The sequence below is a fragment of the Eublepharis macularius genome, chromosome 5, assembly GCF_028583425.1.
Source record: "Eublepharis macularius isolate TG4126 chromosome 5, MPM_Emac_v1.0, whole genome shotgun sequence".
Taxonomy (NCBI): domain Eukaryota; kingdom Metazoa; phylum Chordata; class Lepidosauria; order Squamata; family Eublepharidae; genus Eublepharis; species Eublepharis macularius.
In genome coordinates this window covers 28,622,410-28,638,965 of record NC_072794.1, presented here as the reverse complement: position 1 = coordinate 28,638,965, position 16,556 = coordinate 28,622,410, and the positions used below count along the sequence as shown (strand labels likewise).

Genomic DNA, 16,556 nt, shown 5'->3' with positions numbered 1-16,556 from the left:
TGTCAGCTGCCATTCACTTCAAACCCAAGGGTGGGGGAGAAGGATGAGCATGGAGGGTAGTTCCCAAAAGGGATCTCTGACAAAGGTGATCAATATTTTAAGGCTTGGAGAGGGTCAGAGAAAAAGAGAAGGCTTCAGCTCAGTCCCCCTTCCAAACATCTCTCTCCTCCAAGTGGGCCCTATAAGAGAAGCCCTCCTTCTATTGCCAAGAGTCTCTGGGTTCAGAGAGAGGTGGGAAGAAAGAGAGAGGGAAACTTTTTTACACACACACACAAAAGGAGGTGTGCTCAAAACTGCAATACAAGTTGCTGTTTCTGCTCACAAAATAGATTTTTGGCTCACAATAATTATTCTCACACTTATTTTAAAAATTAAAATTTAAAATTTAAATTAAGAAATAAAAATTAAATTTAAAATGTAAAAAGTTTCAAGTTTTGTGCTTTTCATTTTTCCTCCATTTCTTCTGTTTTTAAAAATTGGTTAGCCGGGGGGGGGGGGCGGCGCGGGGCGCAAGTAGGTATCTCGCCGCAGGCGCCAGAAACCCTGGCACTGGCCCTGGTAGCCAGCATTATATTCTTTCTTTTTTTTCTCTCCTGTTTTTTAAAAAATATTTTTGCACTTATAAATCAATTTAAAAAAAAAACCACTTGACTGGCTGCATAACAATGTGACTTGTCCAAGGAAGAAGAAGACTGATTTCCAGAAGGAAATGATATGGAAGCTGCATCTAATTGGGATTACGAAATAAGGAGGGAGATGGAGATTTTCAGATCCTCCCCGCCCTTCCCCCTTGCACTGAAAATGCAAACATTCATATGGGGCCTATTGGCTCTGAAGAAGTGAACTCTGACTCATTAAAGCTCATGGTGGAATAAACACTGTTAGTCTTTAGGGTGCCACTGGACCTCTGTTTTGTTTTATTCCTGTTAAGACAAGAGGTGAAAAAAATAGAGGCAGAAAGCGTAATGGATGAAAAGAAGGAAGAATAATGTAAGTGGCAGTCACTCTGGGAAGCTTAAACCTTACCTGAATATCTTGTCAGAAGGTTGTTCACCCAACACTAAATCAAATCCACGCTGGAATATGGTGTATGGCCATGGTCTGGAAAAAGATAACATCACACCATCCATAAAAATCGTATCACATCATACATAAAAATCACTGGAATTTCTATATGCTGCTATAAAATTATTGTCATTGGAAGATCCAAAACTTTATTATAATATGACTCATCAGTATATGAAATTACACAACAGGGTTGGAGCCAACCTGCTTTTTCACTCCAACTCACCCAATTCCCCTCCTTACTCCAGCCCCATCCCACATAGCTTTTGTAGGTCCCATGATGCCCAGCATAACCTTTTCGGTGGGACTCCTCCTTCCTTTTTCACCAGCAGAAAAACTGATTGGGCCCTCCCACCCCAGTTCAAGAGAACTAAAGATGTGAAACAGTGTGGGAAGCAAGGGAATGTTTCTATTGCAGGGGAGGGGGTCAAAAGTGAGAATAAAAAATAATGCTGCATTGGTACCAACAATTATTGAATCAAACAAAACTGGGAGTGGAGCTCAAATGGACAGGAGAACAGCAAGTGTGTGAGATTCTGAAAGAAAAAGGGAAAGAAAAAAACAACCTTGAATTTGCAAAGAATTTATAAACTAGAAAAATCTCTAACTCGTTAAAGAAATTAAGAGTTTGTGAATAAGTCTCAAAATCGCGGGCAAGAATGGTCGCATGTGAATTATGTAAGAAAATAACACACTTGTGCATTTCTTTAGTTATTAATTACAATAATTACAAAAGTGGGGTGTCTCGTAATCATAGCAATTAATATGAAAGTAAAACAAATTCCTTACCTAAACAGCCTGCAATAAAAGGAACCCATGATTTTCTTTTGTCTGGTTCAGCAACTTTCCTAATTGCAAGACTGAGTTTCTGCTTCTCTCTGTCTCTACTGTGTTTTCCTAATAAGGGCATACAAAGCTATGTTCTTAAAAGTGAGAGAGAGATAGTGCACCTCTGGGGTTTTTTTGATTGATTGCAGACGGCAGCCACTAAGATTACATATATCTGTGAGGAAGTCCAATACTGAAGCATATGGGGTGGGACTTTGAATTAGGTAAGTGTTGGTTTCATATATTGCAGCTTGCCAGTTTGTAAGAAAGAGGGCAGCAACTCAAAGGGAGAGGAATTGTTTGCAAGTTTTTTTACAACAAAGTACAGCTTACTATTTTATTATTCCTTTTTTAGCTTTCATCTTGAATATAGTTTCTATTTTGTGTATGTGTTTTCCAGGGCTTTTTTTCTGGGAAAAGAGGTGGTGGAACTCAGTGGTGGAACTCAGGACTACACAATGACGTCACTTTGGGTCAGCTGGAACAAGGGAGTAGTTTTTTAAACTTTAAATCACCCTCTGCGAAAATAGTCACACAGAAGGGAGTTTAGATTTTCAAGAGGTGCTGGAACTTCGTTCCACCACGTTCCAGCTGAAAAAAGCCCTGGTGTTTTCTAAATCTTCCTGAAGCATTTTTTTAAAGTCCCCCACCCCCGCCTTATTATTATTTGATTTATGGCTTGCCTTTTGGCTTCCAACTGCCACTTGTGGCTCTTTGGAGTCTGTTTTTTAATTTAATACCTCTTCAGTCTTACCTGTTTCATAGTTCTGTTTCCATGTGTGACTTGCTGTGATTGTGTGTTGGCTCAGTGTCCTCCTCCTACCAAACCCATTTGATTTTTAAATGTCCCCCCCCCTCCAAATAAAGCTGCTGTGTTTCTTTGGGAATTATAATTAATTTGGGATTTGTATGCCTTCTGTAACTCAGTCTTTGTTCATAGATCCAGAGGAGTTAGCCGTGTTAATCTGTAGTTGCAAAATAGTAAAAAGTCCACTAGCACCTTTAATACTAACTAACTTTATTGAGGTATAAGCTTTTGAGAACCACAGCTCTCTTTCAAGAACCATAGTTAAGAGCGCAGGACTCTAATCTGGAGAACCGGGTTTGATCCCCCACTCCTCCACTTGAAGCCAGCTGGGTGACCTTGGGTCAGTCACAGCTTCTCGGAGCTCTCTCAGCCCCACCCACCTCACAGGGTGTTTTGCTGTGGGGATAATAATGACATACTTTGTAAACCACTCTGAGTGGGTGTTAAGTCATCCTGAAGGGAGGTATATAAATTGAATATTGTTGTTGTTATTCATCAGATTCATCAGTCTGTGTTGTTTCTGGGTGTTCCAAGTATAACCCAACCAGAACATGTTAATTTTATTTATTTATTTTATCACACATCATTCAGTAGTGAGTCCCGCCCCCTGCAAAGCTCAAGCAACTATCCTTCTAGCTAAGTGACTGCAGTGCCAATTCCTCCAACCACTTTATGTGTTCCTGTTTCCTATTTCTATCAATTCTCCCATGGACTTTAATATTAAACATGGGCACCTTTCATTGCCTCAAAAAGTGAGGACCATTTTATTTTATCTGTCTGGTATTTGGCTAGTGTAGATGTCTAGGGGAGTTCTGCAACCCCTTTGAGCTTTGTCCAGTTCAAATTGAAAACCAGGAAGGTATAGACTCAAGAAAGGGAGTAGGTTGCTCCTATTGAAACCAATAGGAAATAATAACAAAATTATGAAAATGAAACAACAATAACAAAAGAAATAGTAGTGAAACAAAGCCATATGAAAAAAACCAATAACTAAACAGACCCTTGGAAAACTAATAGAAAAACGAAAGAAACTCCTATACACAAGTCTAGAAAATAATTCTCTCAAATAAAAGAGATTTCATCTGCATAAAACTGCATGAGATCTCCAAGAAGTTTAGGTACAATTATCAACAGCTGTATAAATCTGACTTCCTAGATGAACTGATGATACTGATAAAGAACTTTCTAGAAAAATTCCTTATACCAAATTTTCTCACTGAATTTCTCGAGGCAGATTATTCAAAATGAAAGAACTAAAAGGCTTAATAATATAATAACAACATTCGATTTATAAACCACCCTTCAGGACAACGTAATGCCCACTCAGAGTAGTTTACAAAGTGTGTTATTATCATCCTCATGACAATCACCCTGTGAGGCGGATGGGACTGAGAGAGCTCCGAGAAGCTGTGACTGACCCAAGGTCACCCAGCTGGCTTCAGGCAGAGGAGGGGAGAATCAAACCCAGTTCTCCAGATTAGAGTCCTGCTGCTCTTAACCACTACACCAAACTGGCTCTCACGGTATTATCAGGCAGTCAAATTAGCTGCAGTCAAATCTTGGAAAAATGAGGATATACTGGGATTATAAAGGATATTAGGCCACACCTCAACTGTAGTCCAAGATCCCCCCCCCCCCAAAAAAAAACCATACAGGATGTTTCCCCCTCAAAGAGTGCCCCCCAACAGTTAATGTATTTTTCAGTTGAACAGCTTGTGTGTGTCATAATTCATTAGCTGACAAAACTTAATAGGCGCTATCAGGCAGCAGGTAAGACTGGTCATCTGCTTCCCACAGGGAGGAAAGAATTAGTGGTCGCAAGCAACCGAGTCCTTAATATCCTTCAAGCAACTCTGAACTCTGTAAAAGGGATGGCTTCTTTACACAGTCCAGCACATTGCATGCTTTACCCTAAGCCACCAGGGACACACAAGTTTTATTCTCTGAATTTTGGGGGAGGAGCCCCAGCTTTGCAAATTTACATATCCATGAGGACTAGACCCTTACTTTTGACCAAAGAGATGCCAAAATTCTCAGGCATCTTAAGTTCTGCATTCAACATCAAATTCCCAACAGGATTCCACAACTGCTAACTCATACATAGCAAACATATCTTCATCAGAAGAATCATCTTATTCCACCAGATTCAGAACAGGAGAAGGAGAGGCTTTTAATGAAAATAATTATGCTACAAGTGATGGTCCCAAAGGCAGGATTATGATTTTTTGAAAGCAGAATGCATAGTGTTTTATAGAGCAACATAAACAACAAAGTTTGATTTTGAGAAGAGACAGAAGAGCATTCCAGACACAGGGAGCAGCTGAGGTCCTGTGTGATGCGGTGGTTAGGGAAAATACATACATTTTCAAATATTTTCTTAAGCAAAATGAGAGATATTGTGGGAAAGTATTCCATATACATAGATCTGGAATAAAAAAGATGAGTAACATAGTTTGATGGTAAATGGAATAGATCAGGCAACAAAGTTCCACTCACTGGCAGGACTTATGCCAGATGAGACCTAGTATGGTATATTGATTAGACCAGGATTGGTGATTAGATTAGGATCAGGAAGAACTGGGGGTCTATCCTACTCAAAGCTGGGGTCCTCATGTCAACACTGGAATCACTAGGGCTGCCATAAACCCTATGAAGATCTCCGATGTTGCTGCAGCAAAGACTGAGCTGAAACTGATGCCTTAAGTACTTCTGCAAAGAAGTGGAGATGCTCATCTAGTGTTGCCAGGTCCCCTGGAGCCCAACCTAAGGGACTGGGGAGTTGTGGGAGGTGTGAGGGGTGCACTGCTTGGAACTTACCTTGCACATGCAAAGCATGTGCATACTCTAGAGCTCTTCCTTGTTGCACCTGGAATGATGTTATTCCTGGTGCGACAAGGAAGAGCTGCAGAGTGCACTCTCACACACTTCGGAGCTCCTCGACCCATTCCCTGTGCTTTCCCCCCCTTCCAGACAGGTGAGTGGTGGTGGGGGGCAGAGGCTAAGAACAGGGGATCCCCTGCTTCCACCAGGGGAGTGGTAACTCTAGGCACGCCCCACCTCTCTGGGAACAGATGACTAGCTTTTAAAGGCGCAATTTCTATTTCCAACAGCAAGTGCTTCAACCCACTTGGGGATGTTTCTTGGCCTTGTGGGACTTGAATGGTCAGATGGAGAGAGACCTCAGAGGTAGAGGATTTAGGGGTGGAGGATTTGGAGCCTAAGGAAAAGGTGGGATTATGTCCCAGGGTGAGAGAGCTGACTCACTCTCTTGGGACTATTCCTGGACACCAAAAGGGTGTCCAAAAGGGGCTCATAGCTGGAGGTGCCAGCCAGGACTTCAACCTCCTCCTTTTCTGAGTCGTCTTCTCCAGCTGGTGGTGAGGAGGAATCAGAGCTCTTGGTCCATAACAGGTTCAAAGCCCCACTCCACCATGAAGCTTGCTAGGAGATGCTGGAGTAGTTACTCTCTCTCAGCTTAACCTACCTCAAAGGGTTGTTGTGAGGGAAAAATGAGTGAGGGTAAAGAATATATGCTACTCTAGAGGAAGGTCAGGATAAAAATGTACTAGATAGCAAGTCAGTAAAAAAAGGGGGGGTCATTCAGGCCACACTGACTTTGTTAGCAGAAAATATGGGATTTAAAAAAAAAACAGTAAACAGGGAGAGAGGAAAAGAGGTAAAGGCACCAAGGAACAAATGTGGGCAACTAATTTGCATGCAATTAGTTACGGATGTGGAAGAGGGCCATGCTAACTCCTGTTGCTGGGACATATAAGATGCCTTCATTTCTCACTCAACAGTATTTCAGACCCAGCACTCACAAGGGGCTGATTGCAAAATTGTATATTGTGATGTTCTTTCAGGGTATGGATATGATTGTGACAGCTGAAACAGGACAGTTTTTATTCATGTCAGATTACAGGACCTTCCTGAATGAGGCAAGATTTCCAAAGAGCTAAACAAGCAAGTTCTGTGGAGCTCAATGATACCTTTCCGTACACCTGCAGATAGGTTTTATTCCTACTCGGCAGGCCTACAATGAGCAAAGAACAAGAGATTAGTACGCCCATTGTTCCACAGAGACACCAAGATGGAAGCCTCAGAAAAGAGACACTCCAATTTGGGGATGGAATTCAGCACTGGTGAAAGGTGACAAATCGGCAGTACTTTGGGTCCAGATTTCAGCAATTTTCCACAACAATGCAGGCTCATCTTTGGCTCATTGCCCACAGTTACTTCTTGCCAGAATGAGTATGTCAGCAATAAGTATTATTGGAGACCAGTGAAAGTCCCATCAACTTTGTTGAACGAGGAAGGGATAGAAAATCCCAGTTCTTTCCAAAGACTCACTGTCAACGTCTGTTCTATCTCTGAGGCCATTTGCTTCAGGCAGATCAAGAGTAGAGCTCCGGCCTGTTTTTCTCACTCTTCTCCTGCCCCCTTTCCCCTCCAAATTGTACGCCATTTCCAGTCTCTGAGGAGGCAAAAGTAAACTCCCCAATACAGAAGTTGTATTGAGAATGTGGTATTTTCCTTCCTTTTCAATCTTAAACTTTGTTTTCCTTGGGGAAACTTCAAAAATGCATTACTTTTCTCCTCTGCCTTCAGAAGGGAAGGAGAGAGAGTGCTCTTTCCCCTCATGGTGTCCCTCTGAGGGTTTATCTAACAATATAACTGACATGAGTCTTATTGGGTATCCCCTGAAATGACTCGCAGCCACATATGCATAGGGGGACTCATCATTTCAAAATGCTCTCCTACTCAGTATAGCTGGAAGTGCTATGAGGCTGGAGAAGAGACTCCAGGCCTCCCTCCCGTACCTTGGGAAATGGGGTGGAGGGGAAATCCTGTTTGCCTCTTCCTCAGGCTCCACGTGTCCTTGATCGCATGGTCCAAGGACACGTAGGGCGGGGGGGGGGAGGCGAAAAAACAACAGATAACTGGAAGAGCTACGTTGACCAGAGACAGAGATTTTTTAGTGGTGGCACCGCACTTGTGGAAAGCCCTCTTCAAGGCTCACATGTCACTTACCCTACTCTCTTTTTGGTGCTATGCCTTTTTAAACAAGCTTTTAACTATGGGCATGCGGGTTTTGATCGTTTTTACAATTGGTTTCTAGCCTGAAAACTGTTGTTCGTATCTTTTAGGTTGCTAGATGTTTGTAATATGCTTGGAATTTTTATGCCTTTTTGTGCTGTAGATTTATCGGCGGGGTTTTTAATGGCTTGATTTTTTAAAAATGATTTGATCTTGTTTTATATTTTATAAACCACGTCTTTGCAGGCTTCTGAAGAGATGGCATATCTATATCCATCCATCCATCTCCATACACACAGACACTAAATATGAAGAAAAATAAGGAAATCCAAGTAAAATAATATTGTAAAAACTGGTCCTAGAAATAAGTCACTGGAAAAATATTTTCGCATATACTCAGTCCAGGACTGAGCACTGCAAAATTCAAGCAGTTTCTCCCATACGCTCTGACAAAATGCTACCAATCATGTCTGCTGGCTAAGGTCGCTGGCATCTTTCACAGTTGTGTAGAAGAGCAGAACTGGCAGGGGCAGCCTGTCACGTGGGAGAGAGGAAGAAAGCTGCACCCCCCGTGAAATTTACCACACAACAATTAAAGGTACAATAGTCCCTTTGAGAGCTAGTTTGGTGTAATGGTCAAGAGCGTGACACTCTAATCTGGAGAGCTGGGTTTGATTCCCCACTCCTCCACTTGAAGCCAGCTGGGTGACCTTGGGTCAGTCATGGCTTTTAGGAGCTCTCTCAGCCCCACCCACCTCACAGGGTGATTATTGTTGTGGGGATAATAATAACATACTTTGTAAACTGCTCTGAGTGGGTGTTAAGTCATCCTGAAGGGCGGTATAGAAATCGAATGTTATTAATGTTATTATTCAGCATTGTTCAGGTGATTGTGACTTGTTTCAGGCAGCTTGTTCTAAAATTAGGTTTACCAACCAGTCCTAAGCACATACAATGCTTCTAAACCCAATAAACACAGCAAGAAAGATGTGACTGCTTAGGGCTGTACCCTCTTAGTCCCTAAACTGAACAATTTTGAATTTTTGCCATTCGTGAGAAGGTGATACTTTAGACCATACTTCAGCTGCTTCCACACACGTTGGATAATGCACTTTCAATGCTCTTTAGTGATGATTTGGAACTGGGTTTTCATGTGTGAAACACAAAATCCACTTCTAAAGGATAACTAAAGTGCACTGAAAGTGCATTATCCAACGTGTGTGGAAACGGCCTTCACCAAGACAAGTTACATGCGGACTGCACAAACACACACAGGATGTACTGTATCTGTGATGACAGTCCCCCAAACAGTACATTGTCCTTGTCAGGGATGCAAAGAAACCCTAAGAAACGCTGCTATTCTTACAGCCCACCTAAATGTGACGTAGTTCCTTGTCTCTTTTCCCCAAGAGGTTTTTTTTTTTTTTAAATGAAAAACATCCTTGGAAGGATGTGATCAGGGCAGAAGAGTGGTAGATGCCTGTATTTTCCCCTCTCATAAAGAGAAAGACAGCTGGGGCAGGGGGGAGGCGATCTTTAACAAACCATTTTTGATTTTCTCACAGTACCCTGTCTGTTCTCTTATGCCCCAGTTTGGGAAGTGCTGCAGTACCAGGAACTCTTTCACTCCTGCCTGCTTTCAATATGAAACTCCTTGCATTGTGGGAAAAGGTGAAGCTGCAGCCTGGATAAGCTCATCTACAGCTCGGCAAGAGTCCTAGTAGCTACCCATTTAGACGCAGAGATCTAACACATCGATTTCAGCGCATGGGGGTGAGACGCCTGGAACGGGAAAATGGAAGGACCAAGGCCAAGACCATGTGGATATAACAAGTTTCTTCTGCGCAGCCACTCAAACATCCAAAGTGCCTCTTGCTCCACGGAGGTCCTTCTTTTCTCATAATTTCTGCTGCCGTCCCCAAGGGAGCCATTGGCTTTTCTCCCTGTGCACAATGAAAACTCTGGAAGACTTCTGCTTGGTGCCTGGGAGCAGTAATGGACAGAAGATCATTCTCGTCTCATCCTACCTTTTCAGTCAATATCTTTTTGCCCCCTGAAGTTTAAATCACTTTGTTTCACTCCCTTCTCTTTCCCCTCCAGTCCCCTCTCTTTCTGCTTCTTTCATGTTCCCTGCAGGCGAGTTGAGGTTACAGTACCTTAACTCTTGGTGGGTATTTCAGTCACCTGTTCTTTAGAGCTCACAAAAAGGAAAACCAAGCCTGATCAAACACAGCTCAGAGCGTGATGAGACTGGATTAGCCCTGATGGAAACGACAGACCTTATATTTCACTCCAGCTTCTAAATAGGTTGTAAATTCAATCCTCGTAAAAGTCAGTGACTAGCGGGGCTGAGGTGAAATAAACAGAAACAGGCCTGGGTGTAGATCTGTCTTTGGATCCCACAGTGAAAGTGTGCAGGATCTGTTACTCAATGCAGAATTGAAAATCCTAAGAACCGCAGTTTCTTATCAGCTTGGTTTTTAAAAGCATAATCTGGCCCCTGTGATGTGGAAATACATAGAGGGCGTCTGGTAAATGAAAATAATCCAAAGTGCTTAGATGACTAATTTTCCAGTGGCAGAATGGAACCTTCCTCCCTCCTCCCTCCCGCTGATCTCCACAAAACGCTGCTTGTGTGGGAGAGGGGACCCAGAGGAAAGACATGTGGGGAGAAGAGCTTGGTGGAACCTGTCATTTTAGTCTGGATCCAAACTTCTACCTAGTCTTCTTTTATCCCAGCTTTCCTTCAAGCGGTTGGGGGAAGAGCACATGGGTCTCCCCTTCTCCATTTTTTCCTCACAAGAGCCCTGAATTAGGCTAATTTAAGATTGTACAACTGGCCCAAGGACATCCAGTCACCTTCATGGCAGTGTGGGGATGTGAACATTGGTTTCCCAGTTTGTAATCTGACACTCTAACCAGTACACTGTCCTGTCTGTCTTGTTGGCTGGAGCACCTTACCCTGCTCCTGATGCCTGTCCTTCACTTGCCATGTTACCTCCAGTCTACCCATTCTACATTTCCAGGGCTTTTTTTTCTGGGAAAAGAGGTGGTGGAACTCAGTGGTGGAACTCAAGACCGCACAATGATGTCACTTTGGGTCAGCTGGAACAAGGGGGGAGTTTTTTAATGTTTAAATTTCCCTCGGAGAAAATGGTCACATGGCTGGTGGCCCCGCCCCCTGATCTCCAGACAGAGGGAAGTTTAGATTGCCCTCCGTGCCGCAATCTAAACTCCCTTCTATCTGAAGATCAGGGGGCGGGGCCACCAGCCATGTGACCATTTTTAAGAGGTGCCGGAACTCCGTTCCACCACGTTCCTACTGAAAAAAAGCCCTGCACATTTCTATGTCCTTCCCTCTGGGTCCTGCTCTTCCCACTTCTCAGAAACATTGTAAACAACTTTGGAAATCTGATGGCCATTTCTAAATGAGAAAGATCACAATGAGGTGATTCCTCCTCCCCCCACACTGACAAACGTCTTGTGAAAGTAGCCCCCTGTAGCACAAATGCAAAATACCACATTCTGAAAAATCAACAGGTTTTTAAGCAAGATATGGACATTTGTGACATCACCATGTCTCTCAGCATAGTCTATGACAACTCTGTTGCGTACAAACAGAAGAAAAGTATCACCATGAAAATAACCGCGAGAACAGGTCTAATCCTGGAAGCAGGAGCCTGAAAAGCAACTAGAAGCACATTCCTTAATTTCAGGTGGGTAGTCCTGTGGGTCTGCAGTAGAAGAGCAAGATTTGGGTCCAGCAGCACCTTAAAGTCCAACTAAATTTCTTGGGCGTGAACGTGCAAGAGTCAAAACTCCCAGCTGACGTTGTGCATCTGATCCTAATGGTATAGCTGTCTGCTCCTCTCCTTTAGAAAGAGCCATTCCAGTCCTTAAATGCAGGTTGGATCCAGTCAGCTTTTCAATCAACCTCACCCAATTTCCCTCCTAGATACAGCCTCCATCCCACATAGATTTTCTCCATGAAAATCTCAAGACCTACAATGTAGTCTTTTGGGTGGTCAAAGGGGACCCTTTCCTCAATTTTGGATGCACGTACTTCTAAAGGGTTTTTGTTTATAATCCTTCATCTGGATTAGATTAAGGAGCAGAGACAGAATTAGGTGCAACGGGCCCAGTCCTTTGAAAAAGCCTACCCAAGTGGGTAGGCTTCTTCACCTGCTACATTTAGAAAGGCATATAAAACAGTTTTACTCTAGACAGGGTAAACTGTTTCAGCAGATTGGGCTGTGCGTGCCCTAATGCTGTGTGTTTTTTTAATTGTGCATTTTTAAAAAAAAATTGAGTGTTTTTAAATTTGTAATTTGTGCATTTTAATCTTGCTAACTAGTATATTTTGTGTCCTCGCAACTTGGCTGTTGCTTTGTTAGCTGCTTTGAGCCTAAGAAGGCAGTACAGAAATGTGTGTGTGTGTGTGTGTGTGTGTGTGTGTGTGTGTGTGTGAGGGAGGGAGGGAGGGAGGGAGGGAGAGAAAGAAAGAAAGAAAGAAAGAAAGAAAGAAAGAAAGAAAGAAAGAAAGAAAGAAAGAAAGAAAGAAAGAAAGAAAGAAAGAAAGAAAGAAAGAAAGAAAGAAAGAAAGAAAGAAAGAAAGAAAGAAAGAAAGAAAGAAAGAAAGAAAGAAAGAGACTCCCTGACAGCCTGAACAAGAAGAGCTCAGCATGGGGAATTCAGAAAAAAAAAATCCCTTCTCTATTATTTGCTCACATAAATGTCATGCTCAAGTTATGGAGTACCAAGAAAAAGAGTCCAGAGTGCACATTTCATCTTCTGCCGTCATCTTCCTTTTTATATTCATTACCTATCAGGCCTAGTTTAGCTACCCACTTCATGGTAGCGGACTCTGAACGCCTGACAGGCATTGCCTCACCTGCTAAGAGGAATAAAAATCGAAGTTGCTTCTTGTACATGAGCATTCTTAATTCAGCCATCACCCAAATTTTAGGGAAGCAAGTCAGAAAGGTGCCACAGGGGTTTTGGGCCTGGTACTTTTCAAGACAGTAAGGGTGCACTGCTGGTTCCTTGAGGAGATTAAGCTGAACTCAAAGAGTTCTCCCGACGTGATGAGGGCTGAGCTGCATTTTCATGAAATTCCACTGTCATGGCACGATTTAGGGCCAAACCACACATGATGCTGCAGGTCCGTTACTGAATTCCTCAGTGTCCAATTTAACATCAAAAAGAAGACATGGAAGGTGCTGATATGGATTAGGATTGTTCCCTCCTACACCATTTCAGTGATGAAAATCTAACCCACCACCTGGGCTGTTTTCAGCCATGGTAGAGGGAAAAGATGTACAGGCACAAGACGTGTGCCTTTTTTTCTACTGGCTTACAAAAAGACAGAATAAAATTGTGCTTTTGTGTGACATAAAATCAACCCAAAGAACCAGAAACTCCTTCAAAGTTAGCCCTTTGTGTACCATAATATTTTTTAAAAACCCTTTAAAATGCTTTTTGATCCACAAAGAACTAGTTTTGCATCGTTTCTGTTGCAAAATAGGGTGTCCTTTAGCTAATATCCTCAGGGTAATGGAAGTGTGCATATATTGGATTTATTTTGTTAAAAAAAACTTCCTGGTGCCCTCAAATAATCAGAAACGGGGAAGTGCAATCTCTCTTTACTTGTTTGCCACTTATCTTTGAAGTTCTGTCAACATTGTCTGCGCAGCTGGTTAGTGAACTGCACCCAAAGAGTGGTGGTCAATGGTGTTTCATTAGATTGGGGGGAGGTGTCCAGTGGGGTACCCGGTACTTTTCAATATTTTTATCAATGATCTGGATGAAGGGGTAAATGGGCTAATCGTTAATTTTGCTGATGATACCAAATTGGGAGGAGTGGCAAACACCCGAAAAGATAGAGTTAAGATTCAACAAGACCTGAATACTTTGGAGAAGTGGGCGGTTGTGAACAGGATGCAATTCAACATAGATAAGTGCACAGTATTTATTTGTTTATTTTATTTTATCGTATTTATATTCCACCCTCCCCGCAAGCAGGCTCAGGGCGGATTACTCCTGGGCCACAAAAATGTAAAGCACAAATACAGGATGGGGGATACACTTTTGGGTAGTAGTGTATGCAAAAGAGAACTTGGAGTAAGAGTGGACTGTGAACTAAATATGAGCATCAGTGTGATGCAGTGGCAAAAAGGCAAACTCAGTCTTGGGTTGTATCAAAAGGGCCACTGCATCGAAATCGCAGGAGGTCATAGCCCCTCTCTATCCTGCCTTGGTCAGGTTGCACCTGGAGTACTGTGTGTAGTTCTGGAGGCCTCACTTCAAAAAGGATATGGACAAAATTGAGAGGGTGCAGAAGAGAGCAATGAGAATGATCAGGGGTCTGGAGACTGAGCCCTACAAGGAAAGGCTGAGGGCCTTGGGAATGTTTAGTTTACAGGAGATTGAGGGGGGACATGATTGCTCTCTTTAAATATTTGAAAGGCTATCATTTGGAGGAGGGCAAGGAGCTGTTCCAGCTGGCAGCAGAGGATAGAACTCGAAGCAAAGGGCTTATATTACATGCAGAAAGATACTGGCTGGATATTTGGAAAAACTTTTTCATGGTCAGAGTAGTTCAATGGTGGAATCAGCTGCCTAGGGAGGTGGTGAGCTCCCCTTCACTGGGAGTGTTCAAGAGGAGGCCAGATGAATATTTGTTGGGGATGCTTTAGGCCCATCCTGCATTGGGCAGGGGGTTGGACTAGAAGGTCTGTATGGCCCAACTCTGTGATTCTGTGCTGCCCTTGATAAGGACTGAGGTGCAAGAGTTCATTTCAGAGCTTTGCAGGTGCTCTGATGTACACACAAGCACACACGCTTTTTCATTAACTGCAATCTTACATCAACTCCTGGTTCCATATGCAACGTCTATGTTCACTGAACGGTCAATGAAACTGAAGTGAAAGGGGAAAACCTCACACACATGGAATGTGTGGGATTCCTGCTCAAACCAGCTGCCGCCATCAAACTGCAGGCTCAGTTTTACAAAGTCCCGGCTGCAAAGAGACAGGTTATGATGTCAGTTGACTTCAACAAGGTCTGTGATTAGGTCATACGCCTGTAGAGCCCTGTAGGACCAGAGCACACTTCCAAACAACCCGTCTTCCTTGGTCAGCCAAAGATTCCAAACAGGGCATGAATATAAGGGATGGCCTTCTCCTCTTTGTCACTAGCATCTGGCATTGAAATGCTATCTCTGCGCATGTAATATTTAACATGACTGGGAGAAGCCATGAGTTAGTTGTGGAGTATTTACTTTGCACGCAGGAGGTCTCAGGTTTGATCTTTGGCATCTCCAGTTGAACAGGATCAGGTGATGTGAAAGATCTCTCTACCTGAGACTCCAGAGAGCTGCGGCCAGTCAGAGCAGATCATCCTTGCCTTGCTACTGACTCGGTATATTTATTTATTTATTTGATTTATACCCCGCCCTCCCCATGAATGAGCTCAGGGCAGCTCACATCATCCATAAAATACAATAAATTAATCATTAACTATAAAATCAATAGCAATCTTAAAACAGTCATTAAAATAGTCTAGGCACCTTATATATAGGCTACTTTAGAGAAATAATCAGAAATAGACATGGGCACGATCCAAAAAATAATCCCGATTTAGCTGACCGTGATTCCGCGGCACCGCTGAACCCAGGTACCCGAACCTCACCGATCAAGTCCGGTTTCCAATACAGAATCGGGAATCAGGAATCGGGAAGGCCGACGCGGGAGGGCGCCCCGCAGTTTCCAGTGCTAAAGGAATGGTGGGTGAGGAGGATGGCGGCCGCCGGACCCGGCAGGCCTGTGGAGGCAGCAGCGAGCCGCCTCCCCTCAGGGGGCGGGGGGGTCTGTCCTCACGGGAGTGTGCCGGTACTGTCACGTGGGGGGGGGGAGAGGGAACCAGAGGAGATAGCTCCCTATTCCCTAATTCCCTATCCGCTGAAGCCCAAAGCTAAAGCTCCCTCTCTCTCTCTCTTGCGCTTTCTCTCTCCAAAAGCGGCAAGCGAGAGCTCACCTCTGTCCCACTCCACCCGCGAGCGGAAAGTGAAACTTTGTTGCGCAGCACATGGCTATTTATAAAGCCTGGGTCTGCTATGCAGGAGGGCTGTGTTCGGCCGTAAGAGCTGCCTCTCAGGCTTTGCAGGGATGAGATTCGAGTGCCCATGGCTACAGAAGAACACCCCCTTCCCCCACCCTCCCCTCTCTTCTCCCAAATGGACGAGACGGGTGCGCGCTTTTCTGGCTGCTCCGTGGTTGGAAGGAAGCCCTGCTGATCAAGGAAAGCTGAGCTTCCATTCGTGTTTCTTAAACACGAGGAGACAGAAGGAGGGCAAACAGCTCTGGCATTCCCCAGGCTCCGTTTCCACGGGGCTCCGTTCCCTCGGGATCAGATGGCCGGCGCAAGACTGTCTGCAGACTGCAATCCCGAACGTAAACCGATCGATCTGATCGAGACCCGATAGCGCACCCCACCCGTGTGCTGAACCGGGAGCCATGGATGGAACCGATCAGCCCGGTCCCGATGGTGCAAACGCCAAAATCAGGGCAATTTTCAGTCCGTAATTCCGATCGTGCCCATGTCTAATCAGAAACCTGCATGCAGGCCATAGCAGATGGGCAGAACACATGGCCAAGGGCAGTCACAGAAGAGGTGGTGGTCTTAAATGGAGTGAGGGGGGACACCTGCTGGTTCTCAGCCAAAGGCCCGGAGGAACACCTCCATTTTACAGGCCCTGCAGAACTGTAGTAGACTCCGTAGGGCCCGAACCTCCAGCAGGAGAGCATTCCACCAGGCCAGG

General features: G+C 44.0%; 1 protein-coding gene across 1 annotated transcript in view; it reads right to left on the bottom strand.

The window, feature by feature from the left end:
- The window catches only part of ASTN1 (astrotactin 1), a 241,140-nt gene that overhangs the window by 69,662 nt on the left and 154,922 nt on the right, over window positions 1-16,556 (bottom strand). The window contains exon 9 of the mRNA XM_054980818.1: window positions 1,027-1,101. Coding sequence (XP_054836793.1) covers window positions 1,027-1,101 — 75 coding nt within the window. The remainder of the gene's footprint in view (window positions 1-1,026; window positions 1,102-16,556) is intronic.